Source organism: Elephas maximus, chromosome 3, assembly GCF_024166365.1.
Source record: "Elephas maximus indicus isolate mEleMax1 chromosome 3, mEleMax1 primary haplotype, whole genome shotgun sequence".
Classification (NCBI taxonomy): domain Eukaryota; kingdom Metazoa; phylum Chordata; class Mammalia; order Proboscidea; family Elephantidae; genus Elephas; species Elephas maximus.
The window spans coordinates 8,307,571-8,329,334 of record NC_064821.1 but is presented as its reverse complement, the minus strand read 5'-3'; the positions used below and the strand labels follow the sequence as shown (position 1 = coordinate 8,329,334).

General features: G+C 45.7%; 1 protein-coding gene across 9 annotated transcripts in view; it reads left to right on the top strand.

The window, feature by feature from the left end:
* The window catches only part of PTPRS (protein tyrosine phosphatase receptor type S), a 132,575-nt gene extending 126,240 nt beyond the window's left edge, over window positions 1–6,335 (top strand). For 8 of the 9 annotated variants that reach the window (XM_049876488.1, XM_049876493.1, XM_049876492.1 and 5 more), the window contains 3 exons: window positions 3,575–3,729; window positions 3,880–4,015; window positions 5,077–6,335. In XM_049876488.1, coding sequence (XP_049732445.1) covers window positions 3,575–3,729; window positions 3,880–4,015; window positions 5,077–5,145 — 360 coding nt within the window. In that variant the 3' untranslated portion in view covers window positions 5,146–6,335. The remainder of the gene's footprint in view (window positions 1–3,574; window positions 3,730–3,879; window positions 4,016–5,076) is intronic. The other variant, XR_007516434.1, reaches the window with a different exon arrangement.
* The last annotated feature ends 15,429 nt before the right edge of the window (window positions 6,336–21,764 follow it).

Sequence of the window (21,764 nt, the reverse complement as noted above, 5' to 3'; positions counted from 1 at the left end):
TGGGACTGAACAATCGGAGAATGGGTCTCAGAGGATGAGAGTGCCAATAGAACATGGCACTTGGCGTCAGTGAAGGGAGACGAGTTATTTGTGGTGAATGAGGAAGATGGGATAGAAGTAAGGGCACATGTTTGTGGAGAAAAGCAATGGAAATGCCTTTGAACAGTGAAGGCTGATGAACCGTCAGTGGTCAGTGGCAGAACACAGTGCTGTTGGGTGGCGGAGGATGGAGAACATCAGGGTGAGATGACACCACTGGATGGCAAATGGTGGTAGAGTATAGAGTATAATGATACTGGATGGTGGCATTTTGATGGTGGAGGATGTGACTGGAAAAGAGCAGATGGTGGTGAAGAGTACCATTGGACCCTGAAGGGTGGAAGATGTCAGAGGACGACGGTGGTGGAAGGATGGGACTGGAGAAAGGAGTGGTTGAGGGGGGTCGCGGGGTGGATAGAGAAAGTCAAGGATGATGAGTTGCCAGTGGTGGGTGATGGGATTTGGGAGGAGGTGGTGGTGGGATGGTGCTTGGTGCTCTGAGATGGTCCATGATACAGAGCGGAGGATGACAGAGCATCACGGTGACGGACAAAGGGACCAAGAAGAGGAGGTTGGGTGGCAGAGGACAGAGAATCTCAATGGAAAGCTGCACACTGGGATGGTGCTAGATGGAGGGTGGGATTGGAGGTGTGGAGAGAGAGGAATGGTTGGGTGCTGGGCGATGGACAGTGTCTGTGTAAGTTGGCATAATTGAACGGTAAAGGTAGGTTGATGGCATTGGCATCTACTTCAGTGTTCTAACACTGCTGTAACAGAAACATCCTAAGTGTGTGACGATTAAGAACAGAACTTCATTTTCTCGTAGCTCTGGAATCTAGGAGTCTACACCTCAGCCACGTTGGTTCCTCCTATGAGCCTCTTTCCTAGTTTCTGGCGTCTGTCGGCGATCCTGGGCATCCGTCTTCCCCCCGCGTGTGCCTCTGTGTCTATTCTGCTCTTTTTATAACCCAGAAGGGGTTAGCTTTAGGATCCACCCTACTCTGCTATGATCTCATTAACAGCAAAAGAAAACCACCATTTCCAACCCGGGTAATATTTATAGGTATGGGGATTAGGATTTCAACACACATTTTGGGGTGACAGAATTCAATCTATAACATTTGACCCTTTGGCCCCCTAAAATTCATGTTTTTCCCACATGAGAAACACATTCGCCCCATCACATCATCCCCAAAAGTCTTAACCCATTCCAGCATCAACTCCAAGTCCAAAATCTCAGAATCCGCTAACTCAGGTGTGGGTGATTGGGTGTGTTGCATCCTGGGGCAGAATTCCCTTCCATCTGTGGAACAGGCACAAGGTAGACATTCCCATTACAGCTGGGAAAAATTGGAGGGAAAGAAGGGGGTCACAGGTACCATCAATTCCAAAACTCAGCAGGGCAAATTTCATTAGCTCTCAAGGCTTGAAAATAATCCTCTCTTCTCCAGGCACATGTGGGCAATGGTCCCTCTCTTCAGACTCTGAGTGTTGACCGTGCTTTCTGGAGTCTGGATGGAAACCCCTTGGCCCTGGGTGTCAGGCCTGCCCAGTCAACTCTGGGTGGCAACACCACTCTTTGAAACTAGGTGGTAGCCCCATCCTTTGAAACTGAGAAAGCAGTGGCCCTGGTCCCCCCACACACACTCAACACCCCCATGCTCCTTATGACAATCCTGCTGGTTTCTGAACTGCTCCCAGGATGGTCCCTTTCTTTTCTTGGAAGACAACAGATGTTCACAACCAAGTAGCTCCACTGGCCCATTTCCTGCCTGTAACATTCCAGCAGGCAGACATCTTCTTTCCTTTCATCTTGTCTTTGTCCCTTTAAGTCTAAGCTGACAGGACTCCTGCTGAGGTTGTTGGATAGATCCACCAGTCACAGGCCTAATCCCTTTAATAAAAAATTTTCACCCTTAGCGAAAGTTCCCAGACAAGCTTTCTCAGTTCATACGACAGAATTTCCCAAATCTTGAAGTTCTGGTTTCTTATTACACAGTTGCTTTCTAAGTCTCTTTCTCCACCCACGTTTTACTATAAGCACCAAGGAGAAGCTGTGCCACCCCGTTAAGAACTTGCTTAGAAATCCCCTCAGCCAAATATGCAAGTCCATCACTTCCAAGTTCTACCTTCCACAAGACACTCAAACATAATTCAGACACAGTCTTTGTCACTTCATAACAAGGATTGCCTTCCCTCTAGCGTCCAATCACTTGTTCACCGTTTTCCTTTTAAAGCCTCACCAGAAGCACAATTAACATCAGTATTTCTAGTAATGTTCTGTTGATGGCACCTGGCACTTTCCCCACAGCTCTCAGTTCTCTCTGAGCCCTCATCAGTGTTGCCTTTAATGTCCACAATCCTACCAGCAGCCTCTTCTGGGCAGTCTCGGTTCTTATGATCAAGTACATCCACATTCTTCCAGCTTTAACCCCGTAAACCAAACCTCTTGCCATCAAGTTGATTCCAACTCATAGGACCCTATAGAACAGAGTAGAACTGCCCCATAGGGTTTCCAAGGAGCAGCTGGTGGATTCAAACTGCTGACTTTTTGGTTCGTAGCTGGCCTCTTCCACATTTTGGTGTTTGTTAGAGCAGCACCACCCCACTCTTGGTACCAAATCCTGTCTTAGTTCTCTACTGCTGCTATAACAGAACTACCACAAGTGGGGGACTTTAAAGAACCGAAATTTATTTTCTCACAGTTCTGATGCTAGGAGTCCAAACGAGAGTCTTAGGCAGCTCGGTTTCTTCTGCAGGCCTCTCTTCTACACTTTGGTGTCTACTGGCGTTCCTTGGCATCTGTTTTCCCCTTGTGTCTATTCTGCTCTGTTTATATGACTCAGAAGTGGTTAGGTTTAGGATCCACCACACTCTGATACAGCCTCATTTACATAACAAAGCAAACCCCCTTTTTGGCTCAATCGCTAGAAAAGCGCCTCACGGTTGGTAAAGTAGAAGGTCAGCGAAAATGAGGGAAGCCCTGCCTGGGATGGAATGACACCATGACGGCAACGGTGGACTCAGATGGACCAAGAGTTGTGAGAGTGGCGTAGGAGCAGGCAGCATCTCGGGCTGTCATACGTAAGGTAGCCGTAAGTCCGAGCCGACTCGGCAGCCCAACTACGACAACTGTTTGACGCAAACATACCATAACTCATGAAGATGACACAGAACCAGGCAACATTTCGTTCTAGTACACGTCATCCTCCCATGAGTGGGGATCGGGTCTACAGCAGCTAGCAGCAACGACGATATTTCCAAACAAGGTCGTATTTCCAGGTTCGGGGGTTAGGATTTCAAGCCTATTTTGAAGGGGACCCAATTCAGTTCATAACAGCATCCTTGGGCGCTAAGGATGGGATTGGAGCATCTCAATGGAAGGTAGTCCACTAGATGAAGGGTGTTGAGCTGCATAGTGGATGGGGGCAATGTGTGACGGTGTGATTAGGGAATGGGGAAGGGTGGAGGGGACAGCAACACAACCTTGGCCAGCACTGGTGATGGTGGTCAGACTGGACTCTGCCCATTCCAGGACGGCCAATCCCGGACCGTCCGGCAGTTCCAGTTCACGGACTGGCCAGAGCAGGGCGTGCCAAAGTCGGGGGAGGGCTTCATTGACTTCATCGGCCAAGTGCATAAGACCAAGGAGCAGTTCGGCCAGGACGGCCCCATCTCTGTCCACTGCAGGTGAGTGCCCCCCACCCCCACCCCCGTTCCCTAGCCCCTTGCCTGGCTGGGGGAACTGTGACCCAGCGGGGCCAGCCCCAGGCTCTTTCAGTCCCTGGGGAGTTGGGCCACCCGCTGGGGTGCCCACTCTGACTGCTGCGTTCCCCACAGTGCCGGCGTGGGCAGGACGGGCGTCTTCATCACGCTCAGCATTGTGCTGGAGCGGATGCGGTACGAGGGCGTGGTGGACATTTTCCAGACGGTGAAGATGTTGCGGACCCAGCGGCCGGCTATGGTGCAGACAGAGGTGAGGGCAGGCAGGGGGAGGCACCCCTGCCACCCTGAGCCTCGGTTTCTTCCTCTGGGAGATGGGGGGGCAGCCTCTCTGGGCTCTTGAGGTTGGCAGGCCCTCAGATACTTCCGAGATTGGAAGAGGGGTGTTAGTCAACCCTTTTGACACGTGGGAGGCCCCGGGCGGTGCAAACGGTGAATAGAGTTGGCTGCTTACAAAAAGGTGGGAAGTTGAAGTGTCTCAGAAGAAAGCCCTGGCAATCTGCTTCCAAAAGGTCAGAGCCATTGAAAACTCTATGGAACACAGTTCTGCTCTGACACGTGTAGGGTCGCCATCAACTTAATGACAACTGGTTACTGGTTTGGACCCATGAGTAGACTGAGGTCCGGAGCCAAGAAGTGTCACTAGCTGTGACAGGGATGAGTCCTTCCCAGCCCCCAAGTCGTGGCAGGTTCACAGCTGAGCCAGGACCCTGCCCTGGGCCTTACTGGTGGAACGGCCACAGGTGCTAAAGCTCAGCCCCTTCTTGATGTACAAATGGGAAAATGTACAGAGGCCCAGAGTGGGGAGTGACTTCCCTGGGCTTGCCTTCATGTAAGGCATATTTAACACCATCCTCAGAGCTCATCGTCTTTGGGGAGACAGAGTCACAGACTCCCAGCCCCAAGGGGATGCCAGAGCCCCAAAGTCATGAAAGATGAGGAGGGTACTTCAGGCAGGGGGCCCAGCCTCTGCGAAGGCAAGGAGGTGTGAAGCTGCCCACTGTATTTGGAGGCCCCCAGAGAGTGCCTTGGAGCCCTGGTGGCACAGTGATTAACAGCTCAGCTGCTTTCGGTCAGCAGTTCAGATCCACCAGGTGATCCTTGGAAACTCTATGGAGCAGTTCTACTCTGTCCTGTAGGGTTGCTATGAGTCGGAATTGATGGGAACAGGTTTGGTTTTTTAGAGAGTGCCTTGGGGGCTGAAGGGGCCACCTGTAAGAGATACGTCTGTGGCCCAGGAGCCTGAGGGCCATCAGGAGCCCTGGGAGGCGTTAGAGCAGGGGCGGCACTAACGGAGCTCCCCCACCCTTCCAGGACGAGTACCAGTTCTGTTACCAGGCGGCACTGGAGTACCTCGGGAGCTTTGACCACTATGCAACCTAAAGCCATGGCACCCCCGGCCCAACTCCGCCGGCCCCAGACGCCTCTGCCCATGCCGGATGGGCCCTGGAGGCCTGGCCCCCAGCGGGCAGGGCAGGAGGAGGCGTCGGTGGTGGCTGCGTCTCAGCACGGTCCCCGGAGATGATGCGGCCCCTCAAGCCCCCTGCACGGCCCCGGCCGTCGCCTTCGAGTACTTGGCACATTCCTCATTTCCTTCCGATTCCAAAACGAGAGGTTCCGGGTGGGGGGTGGGGGGGCAGGGAGCAAACAGGGGTACTCCCCAGAACCAGAGGAGGGCGGGCCGTGGACCCCCTCGCCCTCCTTCCCGCCCGGGGGCCGCAGGACTTGAGAGGCGGAAATCCGCTTTCTCTTCAGCTCTCAGTGTAACTGTAGCCAGTCTGTTTTTTTTTTAATAGTGTATTTTTTTTCCTTTTTTTTTAAAAAAAGAAACCAACCAACAGACCGCCAGTCGCCAGGTTTAAAATGAACAACTTCGCGTATTCATATTCTGTTTAAAGACAGTCTATTTTTTCACTGTAGACAATTCTTCTATGTGATGGCCGTCGTCCACCAATGCGCCGGGATGGCCCCGTCCGCTTGCTTTTTTCCTTCCATTGGCAGGTGTGCCTCACTCACGTAAGGACAGAACGTTCCTTTGCGCCTTTTTTCTTTTGTTTTTATTATTTTGTTGTTTTTAAATTAAATTCTCAGACATATCAAGTACAGCTCTTCTTTTTTTTTTTTTTTTTAGTTTTTAAATTAAGTTTTCAGACATATCAAGTACAGCTCTGAGGGTGGGCCAGTGAGGGGGGCTTGGGGGAATCTGGTCCCCAAGCAGCCACAAGGACACTGCCGCAGGAAAGACCGCAGCGGCCGCCAGAGCCCCTGTCTCCCACCCCCGAGGAGGGGGCCGAAGAAAACGGAGAGGTTCCCGCTTCCTTGGGGAGAGGGGGCTGTGGGCTGCCCTGGATCAGGGACCCTTCCTCCTGGGACTGTGGGGCAGTTTGGGGGCAAAACCGGATGGGACCCCCCCCCAAAAAGCAAGTGAGTTTTTCTCTTTGTACAAGAGCAAATCTACCGTTGCTTTCCACACTGTTTATTCAAACGGAAGCAGTTGGGTGGTTTTCCCACCTCTGTGTATGTAGATATATCGACTTTGTATTAAAGGAAAATTGTCCGACCCCTGCCGGCGGTAGCATCTTTTTTGTACCCCCAACCTGTCCTGTCACATCCCTGGGGTGGGCGGGCGGCTGGAAGCTGGCTCTCATTTAGTGGTGCACATTAAACGGTGCTCTAAGGAGTTGGCCCAGAGAGGTGGTGCTGCCCTTCCCAAGGTCAAACGGCAAGTAAGTGACCAAGATGGGGTTTGAACGTGGAACCCTAAAGATCCAGAACCTGAGTTCTGGCCTTGCAGGGGCTGCCTCATCTTTTTGCTGATAATAGTGCAATAATTGAGTGTCTAGAGTGGAGTAGGCCCTCTGAGATGGAGACTCATCAGTCCAGTCTACAGATGAGGAAACTCAAGCTCAGAGAGGGTCAGGCACCATCCCAAAGTCACACAATAAGTATGAGTTAGAGCTGGGATTTGTACCCCAGTCAGTCTTACCCACTGCCACAAACACCACACCAGGCTGCCTCCTCCTCAAGCTCTGGACCCCCCTCTGAGCCAAAGTCCACCCTTGGGGGAGGGAGAGTCATGTTGTCTACACCCTTGTCTGGTTCCTTTCCCCCTCTGGCAAAGGAGCCAGACATAGGGCAAAAGATGCCTCCCAAGGTTACAGAGAAGCTCCAGGGACAAGAGGGGTGGTCTTAAGCCAGAGGTGCAGCCCAGGAAAGAGTGGGGCTACACCTTTTAGAAACCAGCACACCAAGCAGTCAAAAGAGTGAACATAAGAGATGTGACTAATACTATTAATAAGCTTAGTGAAATAGATTTAGCAAACACTATATCCCCCCAAAATTCTAACACACATAGGGAATATTTGTAAAAAGCAACAGTGAAGAGCTTCACAAATTCCAGGAAACAAATATAAGATATCCTGATCTGGGCCCAGAGGAATAGATGCTGCAATAAAGTTAGCCATCCCTGAAAAGACCTATAACCACAAATTTCAAAACATGTTTCTAAATAAGACATGGGTTAAAGATGGAATCAATAGAAATTAACAGTTCTTAAAACTGGATAGTAATTATTCAGATAGCACATTTAGTACATTATGAAATGAAACCTGTGGGATGCAGCCAAATTAGTACCCAGAGGAAGAATCATAGCCTGGAACCCATATTATTAGGGGGAAAAAAAAATGAAAGTAATTACACATGAAAACAACCAAGCTTTCAATTCAAGTAACTAGAAAAGAATAAGAGAACCCAAATGAAATAAAGACAGATTGAACATCAGTCAATTCTAATTGGGCACTTTTGTGGTTGTTCTCTTGCATTAACAAAATCCAAAACTATCTTAAGCAGGTAATTCTTGGGCAAGTACTATCAAGGAAAAAAGAGTATAAATAACACCGGGAAAGCCAGAAAAAAAGTACATAAACTGTAAATGGAGGTATTTGTTAAGCTGTAAGATGAGTGTTGGGGGCCAAAGAGGAAACTGACTGGAGAGGGACAGTGGGGAGCAATGGCAGAACTGGAGTTAAAATCTCTTCCCCACTTCCATGGGATAGTGGGAAGGGCAAGTAGTGAAGAGGGAAAAAGATGGAGAAGGACCATGTAGGGACTACATTTAACAGCCCCTGAGTTCTGAATTCAAAAATTGGAGGGAGATGGAATAAAAGAGGAAGAAGGAAAGTCAGGACTAGGAGGAAGAAATGGAGTGTGAAGCTAATTGCCTCCATGAACAACTGCCTCTTTTGCCATGAGACCAGAAGAACTACACAGTGCCCGGCTACCATTACTGAATATTTTGATTGAAGATTCTATAGAATTCTGATCAAAAGGGGGGGAAATATGGAACAGAATTTCAAATTCTGATGGAATCCAGACATTCTGGGGCCATCAAGGCTGGTGGAACCCCCAAAACTGTTAAACCAAAAATATCCCCTGAAGGTTTCGTTAAGCCAAGCAATAGTTTAGCTTAACAGTAAAGAATGTCTGTCGTGAACTATATGGGATCAAATTGACAACAGCAATTCAGAAGATTAGATAACATTAGGGGGAGGAACAATTCAGAAAAGGAGAATGAGAATGGTTGTACAACTTGAAGAATGTAATCAATGTCACTGAATCGTACGTGTAGAAATTGCTGAATTGGTGTATGTTCTGTGTATATTAATAACCACACACACATGAAAAATTCTTAAAACCATTTCTTTGTAACAGGTTATGGGGTAAAGGGGTCAGTAAAGTGAGACTCTGACCCAGGCTTGGTTTTACCTGAGCCATCCAAGACTTTAAAAACAGGCTACTCTACCTGGAAAGGTCTTATTTGATTCTCGAAGACCAGTCCAAAAGTTTCCTCTAAGAAGGCATCCCTTATTTCCCTCCTAGGCTGCCTCAGCCTCAGGTCCATCCCTCTAGCCAAACCCCAGTCCCACTGAACTTGGAATGTCTGAATAAGGGTCTTTAACCCATGCTCTCTTCACTGGAAACTGGACAAAGGATCACCAGGAAAAGGCAGTGTAGTGTGTACGTGATCCTCAGCACTGTGGTTCAGCCTGTGATCCTCGTGGCTGGGGTGGGGGTAGGTGGTGGCAGGCAGGGGAATATCTGGAGACTTTTAGAAGAAGGGGGCCCTAAGAAATTGACTCAACCCACAGATATGACCATCAAGACTCTTGAGCATCTACAATTGCCTTGGCCCTACCACGGAATACCATACATCCATCCCATTTATTGAGCACACCTATACTGTATGTTTGGCTCACACAATCTCATTTAATTCTTCCAACAATGCATCATTGGACAGATGAGAAAACTGAGGCTCAAAGGACTCAAGTCTCTTACACAAGATGACACAGATGGTAGGTGATGGAGCCTGGACTTGGGCCCAGGTCTTCCCATCTCCAGAGGCCTTAGAGAGGGAGTTAAGGCATCTGCAAGTTTTGCCTCCCCATGGTCAGCATCAGCAGCACATAGCAGCCCCAGGACAGAAGGGACAGAGCCTAGAGCAGAGCCTCATCCCTACCACCAAAGTTCTGCTAGGGGCCAAGGCCTCTGAGTCCTCTGAAGATGCAAACGCCCTGGATGATTACAGACTCTGTCCCTAACAACATGACTTAAAAATGTTTAAAGCACTCATCTACCTTGAGACCAGAAGAACTAGATGGTGCCCAGCTACCACGACCGACCATTCTAATTAGGGCTACAATAGATGGGCCCTGATAGAATGAGAGAAAAATGTAGAACAGAACCTCTAATTCCTTAAAAAAAAAAAAAAAAACTGACCTACTGGACTGGTTGAGACTGGATGACTCCCTGAGACTATTGCCCTGAGATAATCTTCAAATCTTAGACTGAAAATAACCCCTGGGGTCACCTTGTAGCTAAATAAAAAATTGTCTCAAAAAATAAAGAATATCATCCCTGAGTACTGTGTTCCTTCAAGAAAATTATTTATATGAGACCCAAACGGTCAACAATTACTTAAAGTTGAGAAGGTAAGGGGCCAGGGAAACTAGATTAGTGGAGATGGAACACCCAAAACAGAAATAGTGAGAATGTTCATGCATTGTGAAGGGTGTAACCAATGTCACTGAACAACTTGTGTAGAAATTGTTGAATAGGAACCTAACCTGCTGTGTAAACCTTTACCAAAAACACAATGAAACATTATTTTTAGAAAGAGAACATAAACACACAAAATGTTTAAAGCAAAAATATCCCAAAGAGAAATGGACAGAACCACAGTTGTGCTAGGAGACTGAGCCTAACTCTCAGAAACTGAAAGGCCAAGCAGACAAAATAATAAGGGTCTCAAGGAGATGAAAAATGCAGTAGCAAATTTGATCAAATAGGCACATGTAAGACTTTTGTGCATTTATAGGGGCTGGGGGAGGGAAGATACAGAATACATTCTTTCCAAACACTTGGAGCCATCACAAAAATGGACCAAGTAAGGAGCTCTGGTGGAACAATGGTTAAGCATTCAGCTGCTAAATGAAAGGCCAGTGGTTCAAACCCACCAGCAGCTCCGTGGAAGAAAGACCTGGTGATCTGCTCCCATAAAGATTACAGCATAGAAAGCCCTATGGAGCAGTTCTACTCTGTTGCATAGTTGCTATGAGTCAAAAATCGAGAGCACCCAACAACATTAGAACACAAAGGAAAGCTCAATATTCAGACCTCGCTTACCATACACAATGCAATATAATTATAAATCGATGACATAGCTCCTGGAATCCATATGATTGGAAATGTTGAAACATAAATTGCGAGATATTTAAAATGGAATGACGAGAGCATGGCAAATTAAAACCTGTGGGATGTAACCAAATTTATGTACCCAGAGCTAAGTTTAAAATCTTAACTACATTTATAGGGGATGGGGGAGGGAGGATTCTGAATATAAGTGAAATGAGCAGCTAAAGCAGTACTCAGAGGTAAAGTTGTAGCCATATATGAATTTATGAGGAAAACAAATTCATTAAGCTTTCAAGCATTTACAAAAAGAACCAAGAAACCCAAGGAAATCCACAGGAAAACATTATCAAAATCAGGCGTTAGTGAAATAGAAAAGTATGGCAGCATCAACAACAAACAGTAGTGAGAAACCACATGGTCCCTTTAAGATTTTGCTTAGAAGTCTCCTCAGCCAAATATCCACGTTCTTCACTTACAAATTCTACTTTCCACAAAACATTCAAACATAATTCAGACAAATTATTTGTCACTTTATGGCAAGGATCATTTTTCCTCCAGTGTCCAATCACATGTTCGTTATTGCCTTTTAATGCCTCACCAGGAGCACGTTTAACATCCACATTTCTGGCAACATTTCATTAATGGTGATAGAAGCTTTCTCTACAGGGTTCCTATTTCTTTTTGAGGCTGCATCAGAATTGCCCTTAATATCCACAATTCTATCAACAGCCTCTTCAAGGCAATCTAGGCTTTTACTATCAAGCACATCCAAATTCCCCCAGCCTGTACCCATTACCCATTGGCAAAACCACTTTCACAGTGTAGGTATTTATTAGAGCAGCACCCCACTCTCTTGCAACAAATTCGATCTTAATTTCCTAATGCTGTTATAACAAATACCACAAGTGGGTGGCATTAAAGAACAGAAATTTATTTTCTTATAGTTCTGGAGGCTAAATGTCCAAGTCAGGGTCTCAGCTGTGGCAATTCCTTCCTTGTTGTCAGCCCCACGTGTTCGTTGGTTTCTCTGTGAAACTCACATGGTGTCTGTATTCCCCCGGGTATCTGTGTGTCTTTGTATCTATGCTGTTCTTTATATGATTGATTGATTAGATTAGATTGCCTTATGGAAAGTGATTATATTACATTAGATTACATCCACAAATACAGGGGCTCAGATTCTAACACATATTTCATGGGGACACAATTCTATCCATAAGAGGTGGTCAAAGATCTAGCCCCCATTGAAGCTACTTTCCAGATGGTTTTTCAGGTGAGTTTTGCCAAACTTTCAAGGAAGAGATTATATATATCTTTTATAAATTATATCAGAATACAGGAGGGAAGAGGAGAGAGGTGGTACCCAAACTAGACAAAGACAACCCAAGAAGAAAATAAGCCTGCAGACAGGAACCATTCCCAAAGCCAACTATTCAGACAGGGTTTGGACTGGACAATGAGGTAGAAAATGATACCGGTAAAGAATGAGCTTCTTGGATCAAGTAGATACATGAGACCATGTGGGCATCTCCTCTCTGGAGGGGAGATGAGAGGGCAGAGGGGGTCGGAAGCTGGCTGAATGGACAAGAAAAGAGTGAGTGGAGGGAAGGAGTGTGCTGTCTCATTAGGGGGAGAGTGGGAGTAAGGTATATATAAATTTTCATATGAGAGGCTGACTTGATTTGTAAACTTTCACTTAAAGCACAATAAAAAAAAATAGTAAGCCTGTACCACTTATGTGCCTAGATGCCAAAAGGCTAAGAAAGTACTCCTACTCCTCACTTATCAGTCACTGACATTTCACATTTACAACAATAGTAAAAAATCTACTATCTATTTTATGCACTAAGGACGTACCTCTGGCAGTAACAAACACAGAGGTGTGAGGCAGAGTAACACTGGCTGTGATGGTTAAGGTTACATGTCAGCTGGTCTGGTCCATGATTCTGTGTTTTGGCAGTTACATAAAGATGTAATTTGGCAGTTATGTAGTGATATAATTTGGCAGTTATGTAGTGATGTAATCACCCTCCATTTTGTGATCTGATGTGGTCATCCTTCATTTTTGCATAACACCAATTTTCACATAATGACCTGGTCTTTGGAACCTAACCATGTCAATAAGTGAGGAGTGGGTGTACTAGTAATGCAAACCTATTATCTCATTAAAAGAATAGGATGTAGATCATCTCAATAGATGCAGAAAAGGCATCTGACAAAATCCAATAGCCTTCATGATAAAAACACTCAACAAGAGAAGAACAGAAGAGAAATGCCGCAATATAATAAAGGGCATTTATGAAAAACCTACAGCTAACATCACAGTCCGTGGAGAAAGACTGAGAGCTTCTTCATTAAGGTCATAACAAGACAGGGATGCCCACTCTCACCACTGCTATTCGACATTGTTCTGCACGTCCTAGCCCAGGCAATTAGGCTAGAAGAAAACAAAGTTATCCAAATCAGGAAGGAGGGAGTAAAATTCTCCCTTTCTATCCCTTTTCACAGATGACATGATCCTATACATAGAAAACTCCAAAGAATCCACAAAAAGATCTATTAGAACAAACAAAGGGATTCAGCAAGGTAGAAGGGTACAAGTCAACACACAAAAATCAGTTGGATTTCTGTACATCAGCCATAACCAAGCAGAAAAGGAAATTAAGGAGTCATTACCATTTACAATAGCATCTGAAAGAATAAAGTACCTACAAATAAATTTAGCCAGGAAGGTGAAAGGCTTGACACAGAAAACTATAAAACTTTACTAAAAGAAACCAAAAACAAAAAAAACCAAACCTGGTGCTATTGAGTCAATTCTGACTGGTAGCGACCTAGGTCAGAGTAGAACTGCCCCACAGGGATTCCAAGGATGCCTGGTGGATCCGAACTCCCAGGCTTTTGGTTAGCAGCTGTAGCTCTTAACCACTATGCCACCAGGGTCTCCAAAAGAAACCAAAGAAGACCTAAATAAATGGAAGGATATTCTGTGTTCACAGATTGGAAGGCTTAGTATAATTAAGACGTCACGACTACCCAAAACCATCTATAGACTCAATGCAATTCTCATCAAAATTCCAACAGCATTCTTTACAAAAATAGAAAAGTCAATCCCCAAATTTATATGGAAGAGCAAGAGACCCCAAATAGCTAAAATAATATTAAAGAAGAATAAAGAGGTCTCACGCTTCATGATTTCAAAACACACTATAAAGCCACTGTAGTTAAAACAGCCCGGTATTGGTATAATAACAAACATATAGACCGATGAAATAGAATTGAAAGTCCTGAAATAAATCCATACATCTGTGGCCAACTGATTTTCAACGAAAGTGCTAAGTCCGTTCAATAGGGAAGGGAGAATCTCTTCAAAAAATTGTACTGGGAAAATCGGATTTCCACACACAGAAGAATGAATCAGGATCCATACCTCACACCATACACATCAACCAATTCAAAATGGATCAATAATCTAAATGTGAAAATTAAAACTGTAAAATTCTTAGAAGAAAATATAGGGGCATCGGCAGGGGCCTAATTTTTAACGATGCATCATCAGCTATGACAACAAAAATACAAGCAGCAACAGACAAGATAAACAAATGGGACCGCATAAAAAATAAATACGTTTCTTTGTTCATCAAAGGACTTTATCAACAAAGTGAGGAGACAATCTATAGATTGGGAGAAATTCGGGAACCATATATTCAATAAATGTCTAAGCCAAAAGCAAACCCATTGCTGTCAAGTTGATTCCGACCCATAGCAACCCTACAGGACAGAGTGGAACTGCCTTATAGGGTTTCCAAGGAGCAGCTGGTGGATTTGAACTGCCAAACTTTTGGTTAACAGCCGAGCTCAAGCTCTTATCCATTGTACCACCAGGGCTCCCAATAAATATAAAAATATTTCTACAATGTAACAGCAAAAAGACCACCCAGTCAAAAAGTGGGCAGATGACTTGAATAGATGTTTCACCAAAGAGGATATTCAAATAGCCAACAAGCACATGAAAAGATGCTCAATATCATTAGTCATTAAACCAAACCCGTTGCCGTCAATTCGATTCTGACTACGGCAACCCTTGGTTGGAGTAGAACTGCCTCAGAGAGTTTCCACGGAGCGCCTGGTGGATTTGAACTGCCAACCTTTTGTTTAGCAGCTGTAGCTCTTAACCTCTATGCCACCAAGGATTCCTCATTAGTCATTAGAGAGACGGGCAAATCAAAACCAAAATGAGATCCCACTACACCCCCGCTAGGACGGCTAAGATTAAAAAAAGAAACACAACAAAATGTCGGCGAGGATGTGGAGAAAATGGAATCCTCACTGCTGATGGGAATACCAAACGGTACAGTGGTGTGGAAAACAATTTGACGGTTCCTCAAAAAGTGAAACACATGACCCAGCAATTGCAATCCTAGGTATACACCTAGGAGAAGTGAAGGCAAGAACGCAAACAGATACGTGTACACTCGTGTTCATTGTAGCGTAATTCACGATAGCCAAAAGGTGGAAATGACCCAAATGCCTAACGGATGAATAAACACAATGCGTATGTGCAGAAAATGTCAAGATGGCAAATGCTGTTATCTATGTTTTTACAATTTAAAAAAATGTAAAAAAAAAAAACAAACATTAAAAACTCTTGTGCATCAAAGGACTTTATCAGCAGAATTGATTTTCTATCTATACGAGAAGTGAGGTCCTGATACGCACTACGACATGGACGAACCTTGAAAACATCATGCTGAGTGACATAAGTCAGCTGCAAAAGGATAAACGTTGTATGATCTCACTTACATAAAATAGGCAAAAGGACAGACACCAAAGTTTATGAGTGATTACCAAGAGTGGAAGGGAGAGAGAAAAGGGGCTCTTTGCTTAGAGGAGGGCACTGAGTTTCTGTTACTGGTGGTGGAATAATTTGAAAAAGGTTGGTGGTGATGGTTGCACAACACGACGAACGTGGTCGGTGTCACTGAAACGTAACCGTGAAACATGCTGATTTGGTAAATGTCCTGTTATATACACTTACTCCTCACTTACCTACTATTTCGTTATCTGATACTTCACATTTACAACAATAGGAAAAAATCTGTTATCCGACTATTTTGTGCATTAACGGCATGCATCTGGAGGTAATGAAAGCTGAGGTGTGAGGCGAGACTAACGCTGGCTGTGACGGTTAAAGTTATATGTCTGTTTGGCTGGGCCATGACTCTTAGTGGTTTGGCAGTTACGTAATGCTGCAATTTGGCAGTTTATGTAATGATGTAGTCAGCCTCCATTTTCACATAACACCAGTTTCACATAACAACCTGGTCTTCTAGTCTAACCATGTTGATAAGCGAGGAGTGGGTATACCATTTTACCACAATAAAACGGTATAAGTAATCTATCCACAGGAAAAATTGAGAAAAATAGGGTCAATTCAAAGCATATGATGAAATAAAAGTTTTTTTCAAAACAAGGCTCAACAAAGTAGAAATAGAAAGGAATTTCCATAACTTGATAAATACGCTTGATAACGCTGGAACGTTAGAACAGGAGTTGGCGAAACCCAAGCCCTTGGTCTGCCCTTCCGTGCCCTCCTATCTGGGACCTGTTCTCTGTCCTCTTTCTCCCCAACTTTTCTGCTGCCTCAATTCTAGAGTCCAGCCAGGCTGCATCACTACCAACAACACTGTTTACCCATCCCCAGGGACTCACAAGGTATCACGATGGGAAAAATAGTCCATTTGTCGAGTTACGGAGATAGCTTTCTATTCCTAGTTTGCTGGTGATTATTTTGAACAGTTTTATTTTAAATCAAATGCTTTAAGATGATCACATTTCTCACTTCATTTTTTCCATTGGTTTTTTTAAAATCAGTTCAGATATACAAAACTGATGGAATGCACACCGTTTATTTAACACCCAACTTAAGGTGGCAGACACTGCCATAGCCAAGTGCTCCAGGTTCAAGTCACTGATGGTGGGATGTATCGGTGTCACGTGCCTCTTGATCAAATACACGGAGAAGGACCCAACATCACCTGTGATATTCTTGTAAAAACGCACAGCGTCCATCAAAGCATGGGAAGGCATCACACAAGCTCAAATTAAAGGACCTTCCCGGCCAATGAACCTCGTGCACGGCCGCCACCCCTCTGTCCATGGAGGCTTACATGTTAGAACAGGTTTCAGCAGAGTTTCCAAACTGAGTAGGAAGAAAGGCCTGGTGACTGACATCTGAAAAACCAACGAATGAAAATCATGTGGATCACAACGGTTTGATATGCAACTGATCATGGGGATGGTGCAGGACCAGGCAGTGTTTCATTACATTGTGCATGGGGTCACCACGAGTCAGGCAGGCGTCCGCTAATCACAACAGTTGGGTCCTGCCCCCTGGACACTGCGTCCTGTGCTCAAGCAGGCAAGTGACAGAAGCCACTTCTAGGTTCTTGAAGGGGGGGATTTAGTGGCAGGATACGAGGTGGAACTTACAGAATAGAAGGTGGGGCAGTAGAATATAAAAAGCTGTGGATGCTGGGACTGGGTGGTTTGGCCTCCTGCTGGCATTCCTCCCCTTATGCCGAAGACCTCGCCCAAACCCGTGCCTGCCCCCAGGCACCTTGGCACGGGGTCGGGGAGACCAGGCTCTTCGCTAGAAGACAGCGTTCTGACACCCCAAAGCCACAGGCAGCATGGGCCTCCCTGACACAGGACCTAGGTGCAATTAAGCATGGAGGCTCACATCCCAAGTGAGGACCATCTGCTACAGGACTCGCTGTGGGTTCAGAGGAGGGTGGGGGTCTCCCTGGCGTCCAGCTGGACATCCTGCCACGACACCACCACTGGTTGCCGTCGAGTCGACCCCAATACGTGAGAACCCCTTGTGCATCAGAGCAGAACTGTGCTGCTCGGGGATTTCCATGGCTGATATTTGGGAAGTAGATTGCCAAGGCTTTCTTCTGAGGCACCTCCGGGTGGACTCAAATCACAGGGGTGGCACAAGACCGGGTAGCGTTTCGTTCCATTGTACGTGGGGTCTCCGTGAGTCGGGGGCCGACTCGATGGCAGCTAACAATGACGACGTTGGTTCACTGGTGGGGTTCTCATCTCCCACGCAGGAGACTGGGCCCCATCGCCAGCCAGCGCTCCTCATGCGCAGCTACCACCCTTCAGTCAGTGGGGGCTTGCGTGTTGCTAGGATGCTGGACAGATTTCAGTGGAGCCTCCAGACTAAGACGGACTAGGAAGAAAGGCCTGATGATCTACTTCCAAAAATCAGCCAACTGAAAACCCTATGGAGCACCATAGTCTGATTGGCAACCAACCACGGGGATGGCGCAGGACCAGGCAGCATTTCGTTACAGCATGCCTGTGGTTACTGTGAGTTGGGGACGGATTCAATGGCAGCTAACAGCCACCACAACCAAAAAAAAAACCATTGCCGTCAAGTTGATTCCAACTCATGGCAACCCTATAGGACAGGGTAGAACTGCCCCATAGGGTTGCCAGAGAGTGCCTGGTGGATTTGAACTGCCCGCCTTTCGGTTAGCAGAAGTAGCTCTTAACTACTACGACACCAGGGTTTCCAATTTCCAAGGTTAGGCTATTAAGCACCACCAGCTCCCACCTGCTTTTCTTGAGACATTCGCTTTCCAGAAGCATCCTTCTTCCTGGATCCCCACCATGCCGTGAGGAAGCTTGGGCCACACGAAGAAGCCACACGGACGTCCGGGTGGGCAGTCCCAGCTGAGCCAGGCTTTGAGTCTCTGGCTGAAGGCTCCAGGCATCATGGAACGGGAGAATGCGTCTCCGCTGCCCTCAGTCCAAAAGACTGACCCACGGGACCAGGGCCCTGAGCACAACATAATGACTGGAGGTTTACGCCTCTGAGTTAGGGACGGAGGATGCGCGGTAATAGAAATTAAAGCAGAGGGCCCGGGTGGGGCCCCCACGAAAGACGAGCGAATGAGAACTTTAGTTAGTTCTAACGGTAACGTTTCTGTTTTTACTGTGGAAAATGCATTGATGTAGTGATTAAAAATTAAGAAGCCCTAGTGGTGCAACGGTTAAGTGCTCAGCTGTTAACCAAACGGTTGGTGGTCCGAGCCCACCCAGCGGATCCGTGGGAGAAAAACCTGACGATGTGCCCCCGTAAAGATGACAACCTAGGTAACCCTATGGGGCCATCCGACTCTGTCACATGGGGTCCTGTGAGTCGAAATTCACCAGACAGTACATATCAATTAAATATTAATTTACTAAATAATATGGAAAAGAAAGAGGCCCCGGGTAAACAAAACATTGTTGAAGGGAAAGAATAAAGTAGAAAGCCTTACACTACCTGATCTCAGAACCTACTATCCAGCCACGGTAGTCAAAATAGCCTGGTAGTGGTACACGACAGACACACAGACCAACAAACAGAATCAAGAAGCCAGACATAAATCTGTCCACCTACGGTCAACCGATATTTGACAAAGGCCCAAAGTCCATTAAATATGGAAAAGACAATCTTTTTAACAAACGGTGCTGGGAAGACTGGAATCCATCTGTGAAATAAATGAAACAGGAACCATACCTCACACCATACACAAAAACGAACTCAAAATGGATCAAAGACCCAAATATAAAAATTAAAACAATAAAGGTTATGGAAGAAAAAACAGGGAGAGGGCTAGGGGCCCTAATACATGCCATTAAATAGAATACAAGCCACAACTAATGAGGCACAAACATCGAAATAGAAACTAGATAACTGGGATCTCCTATAAATTGAACATTTATGCTCATCAAAAGACTTCACTAGAAGAGTGAAAATAGAACCTACAGACTGGGAAAAATTTTTGGCTACAACATATCCAACAAGGGTCTAAAATCTAAAGTCTATAGACTACTTCAACACCTCAACAACAAAAAAAGACAAACAACCAATTAAAAAATGGGCAAAGGATATGAACAGACACTTCACCAAAGGCAATATTCAGGCGGCTAACAGACACAGGAGGAAATGCTTGTGATCACTAGCCATTAGAGAAATGCAGATGAAACCACAATAAGATACCATCTCACCCCGGCATTAGTGGCACAAATCAAAAAAAACAGAACATAACAAACATTGGAGAGGCTGCTGGAAGCTTGGAACCCTCATGTATTGCTGGTGGGAATGAAAAATGTTACAACCGCTATGGAAGACAATATGGCTCCTCCTTAAAAAGCTAGAAATAGAAATACCACACGATCCAGCAATCCCACTCCTAGCAATATATCCTAGAGAAGTAAGAGCTGTCACACGAATAGACATATGCACACCCACGTTCATCGCAGCATTATTCACAATAAGCAAAATGATGGAAACAACCTAAGTGCCCATCAACAGATGAATGGATAAACAAATGATGGTACATACACACAATGAAATACTTACGCAGTGATAAAGAACAAGGACGAATCTGTGAAACATCTCACAGCATGGATGAATCCAGAGGGTATTACAGTGAGTGAAATAAGTCAATAAGAAAAGGACAAACACTGTATGAGACAACTACTGTAAAAAGCCAAGACAAGGTTTACACACAGAAAAAAAAAATCTTTGTTAGAGGGTGGGGTGGGGTGGGGAGAAGAAATCATTAACTAGATAGCAGACAACTGTTTACTTTGGTGAAGGGAAAGACAACGCCCAGTATCGGGGAAGTTAGCACAACTTGTCCAAGGCAAAGTCATAGAAGCTTCCCAGACACATCCAAACACCTTGAGGAACTGAGCTACTGGGGCTCGGGGCGGGAGACCATAGTCCCAGGGGATACCTGGGTCAACCGACATCACAGAGTTTATAAAGAAAATGTCCTACATCCTACTGTGGTGAGTAGCACCTGGGGTCTTAAAAGCTTGTGAACACTATCAGAGATACATCTATTGGTCCCATCCTGTCTGGAGCAAAGAAGAATGAAGAAAACCAAAGACACAAGGAAAATACCAGTCCAAAGTCCACGTGAACCACAGCTTCCACCAGCCTCAGCCTAGAAGAACTAGATGGTACGCGGCTACCACTACCAACCACTCTGATAGGAATCAATATAGAGGGTCCCGGCCAGAGCAGAAGAAAAATGTAGAACAAAATTCAAATTCACAAAAAAAGACCAGACTTACTGGTCTGACAGAGACTGGAGGAACCCCCAAGACTATGGCGCCCAGACACCCTGCTAACTCAGAACTGAAGCCACTCCTGAAGTCCACCTTTCAGCAAAGATTTAAAAAAAAAAAAAACCCCGTTGAAACTGCCATCAAGTCAATTTTGACTCATAGTGACCCCAAAGGGTTTCCAAGGCTGTAAATCTTTACAGAAACAGATGGCCACATCTTTCTCCCGTGGAGCCACTAGCGGTTTTGAACTGCTGACCTTTTGGTTAGCAGTTGAGCTCATTAACCACTGCGCCACCAGGGCTCCAAAAATTAGACAGGCCTATAAAACAATGACGAGGAAAGTGCTTCTTAGTTCAATCAAGTGTATGAGACTGAATGAGCAACGCCTGCCCCAAAGCAAAGATAAGAAGGCAGAAGGGACAGGAAACCTGAATGAATGGACACAGGTAACCCGGGATGGAAAGGGGGAGAGTGCTGACACACTGTGGGGATTCCAACCAGTGTCACAAAACAATATGTGCATAAATTTTTGAATGAGAAACTAATTTGCACTGTGAGCTTTCACCTAAAGCACAATAAAATAATTAAAAAAAATTAATTTACAGAATAAAGAAGCAATCCTTTCCTGCGTATCAGCTGTTCGAGGGAGAGCTGGCCCTGGGCAGAAGCACCTGCCCACAAGAAGGCAGGCAGGACAGCCACCAGAGCTAACTCTTGCCACGAAACCATTTCCCCCAGGGCCCTGCCACTATGGTAAGAAATGGCTCCCATGTATTGAGTGGCCACTTGTGGTACTTCGCTATGACAAAACCAAAAAAAAAAAAAAAAACCACTCCCAGTGCCATCGAGTCAATTCCGACTCATAGCGACCCTATAGGACAGAGTAGAACTGCCCCGTAAAGTTTCCAAGGAGCGCCTGGCGGATACAAACTGCCGAGCCTTTGGTTAGCAGTCGTAGCACTTAACCACTACGCAGCCAGGGTTTCCTCACTATGATAAGGTACTATTATCATGATTCTGCAGATGAGGAAAAGGAAGAACAGAAAGGTGAAGTAACTTGCCTGAGGTCACACAGCCAGAAAATGGCAGAGGCAGGATTAGAACCTGGGCCTTCTGGTCCCAGAGACTTCACTATATTGAATAAGGATTGTGCTTGGAGCTTCAAGAATGAA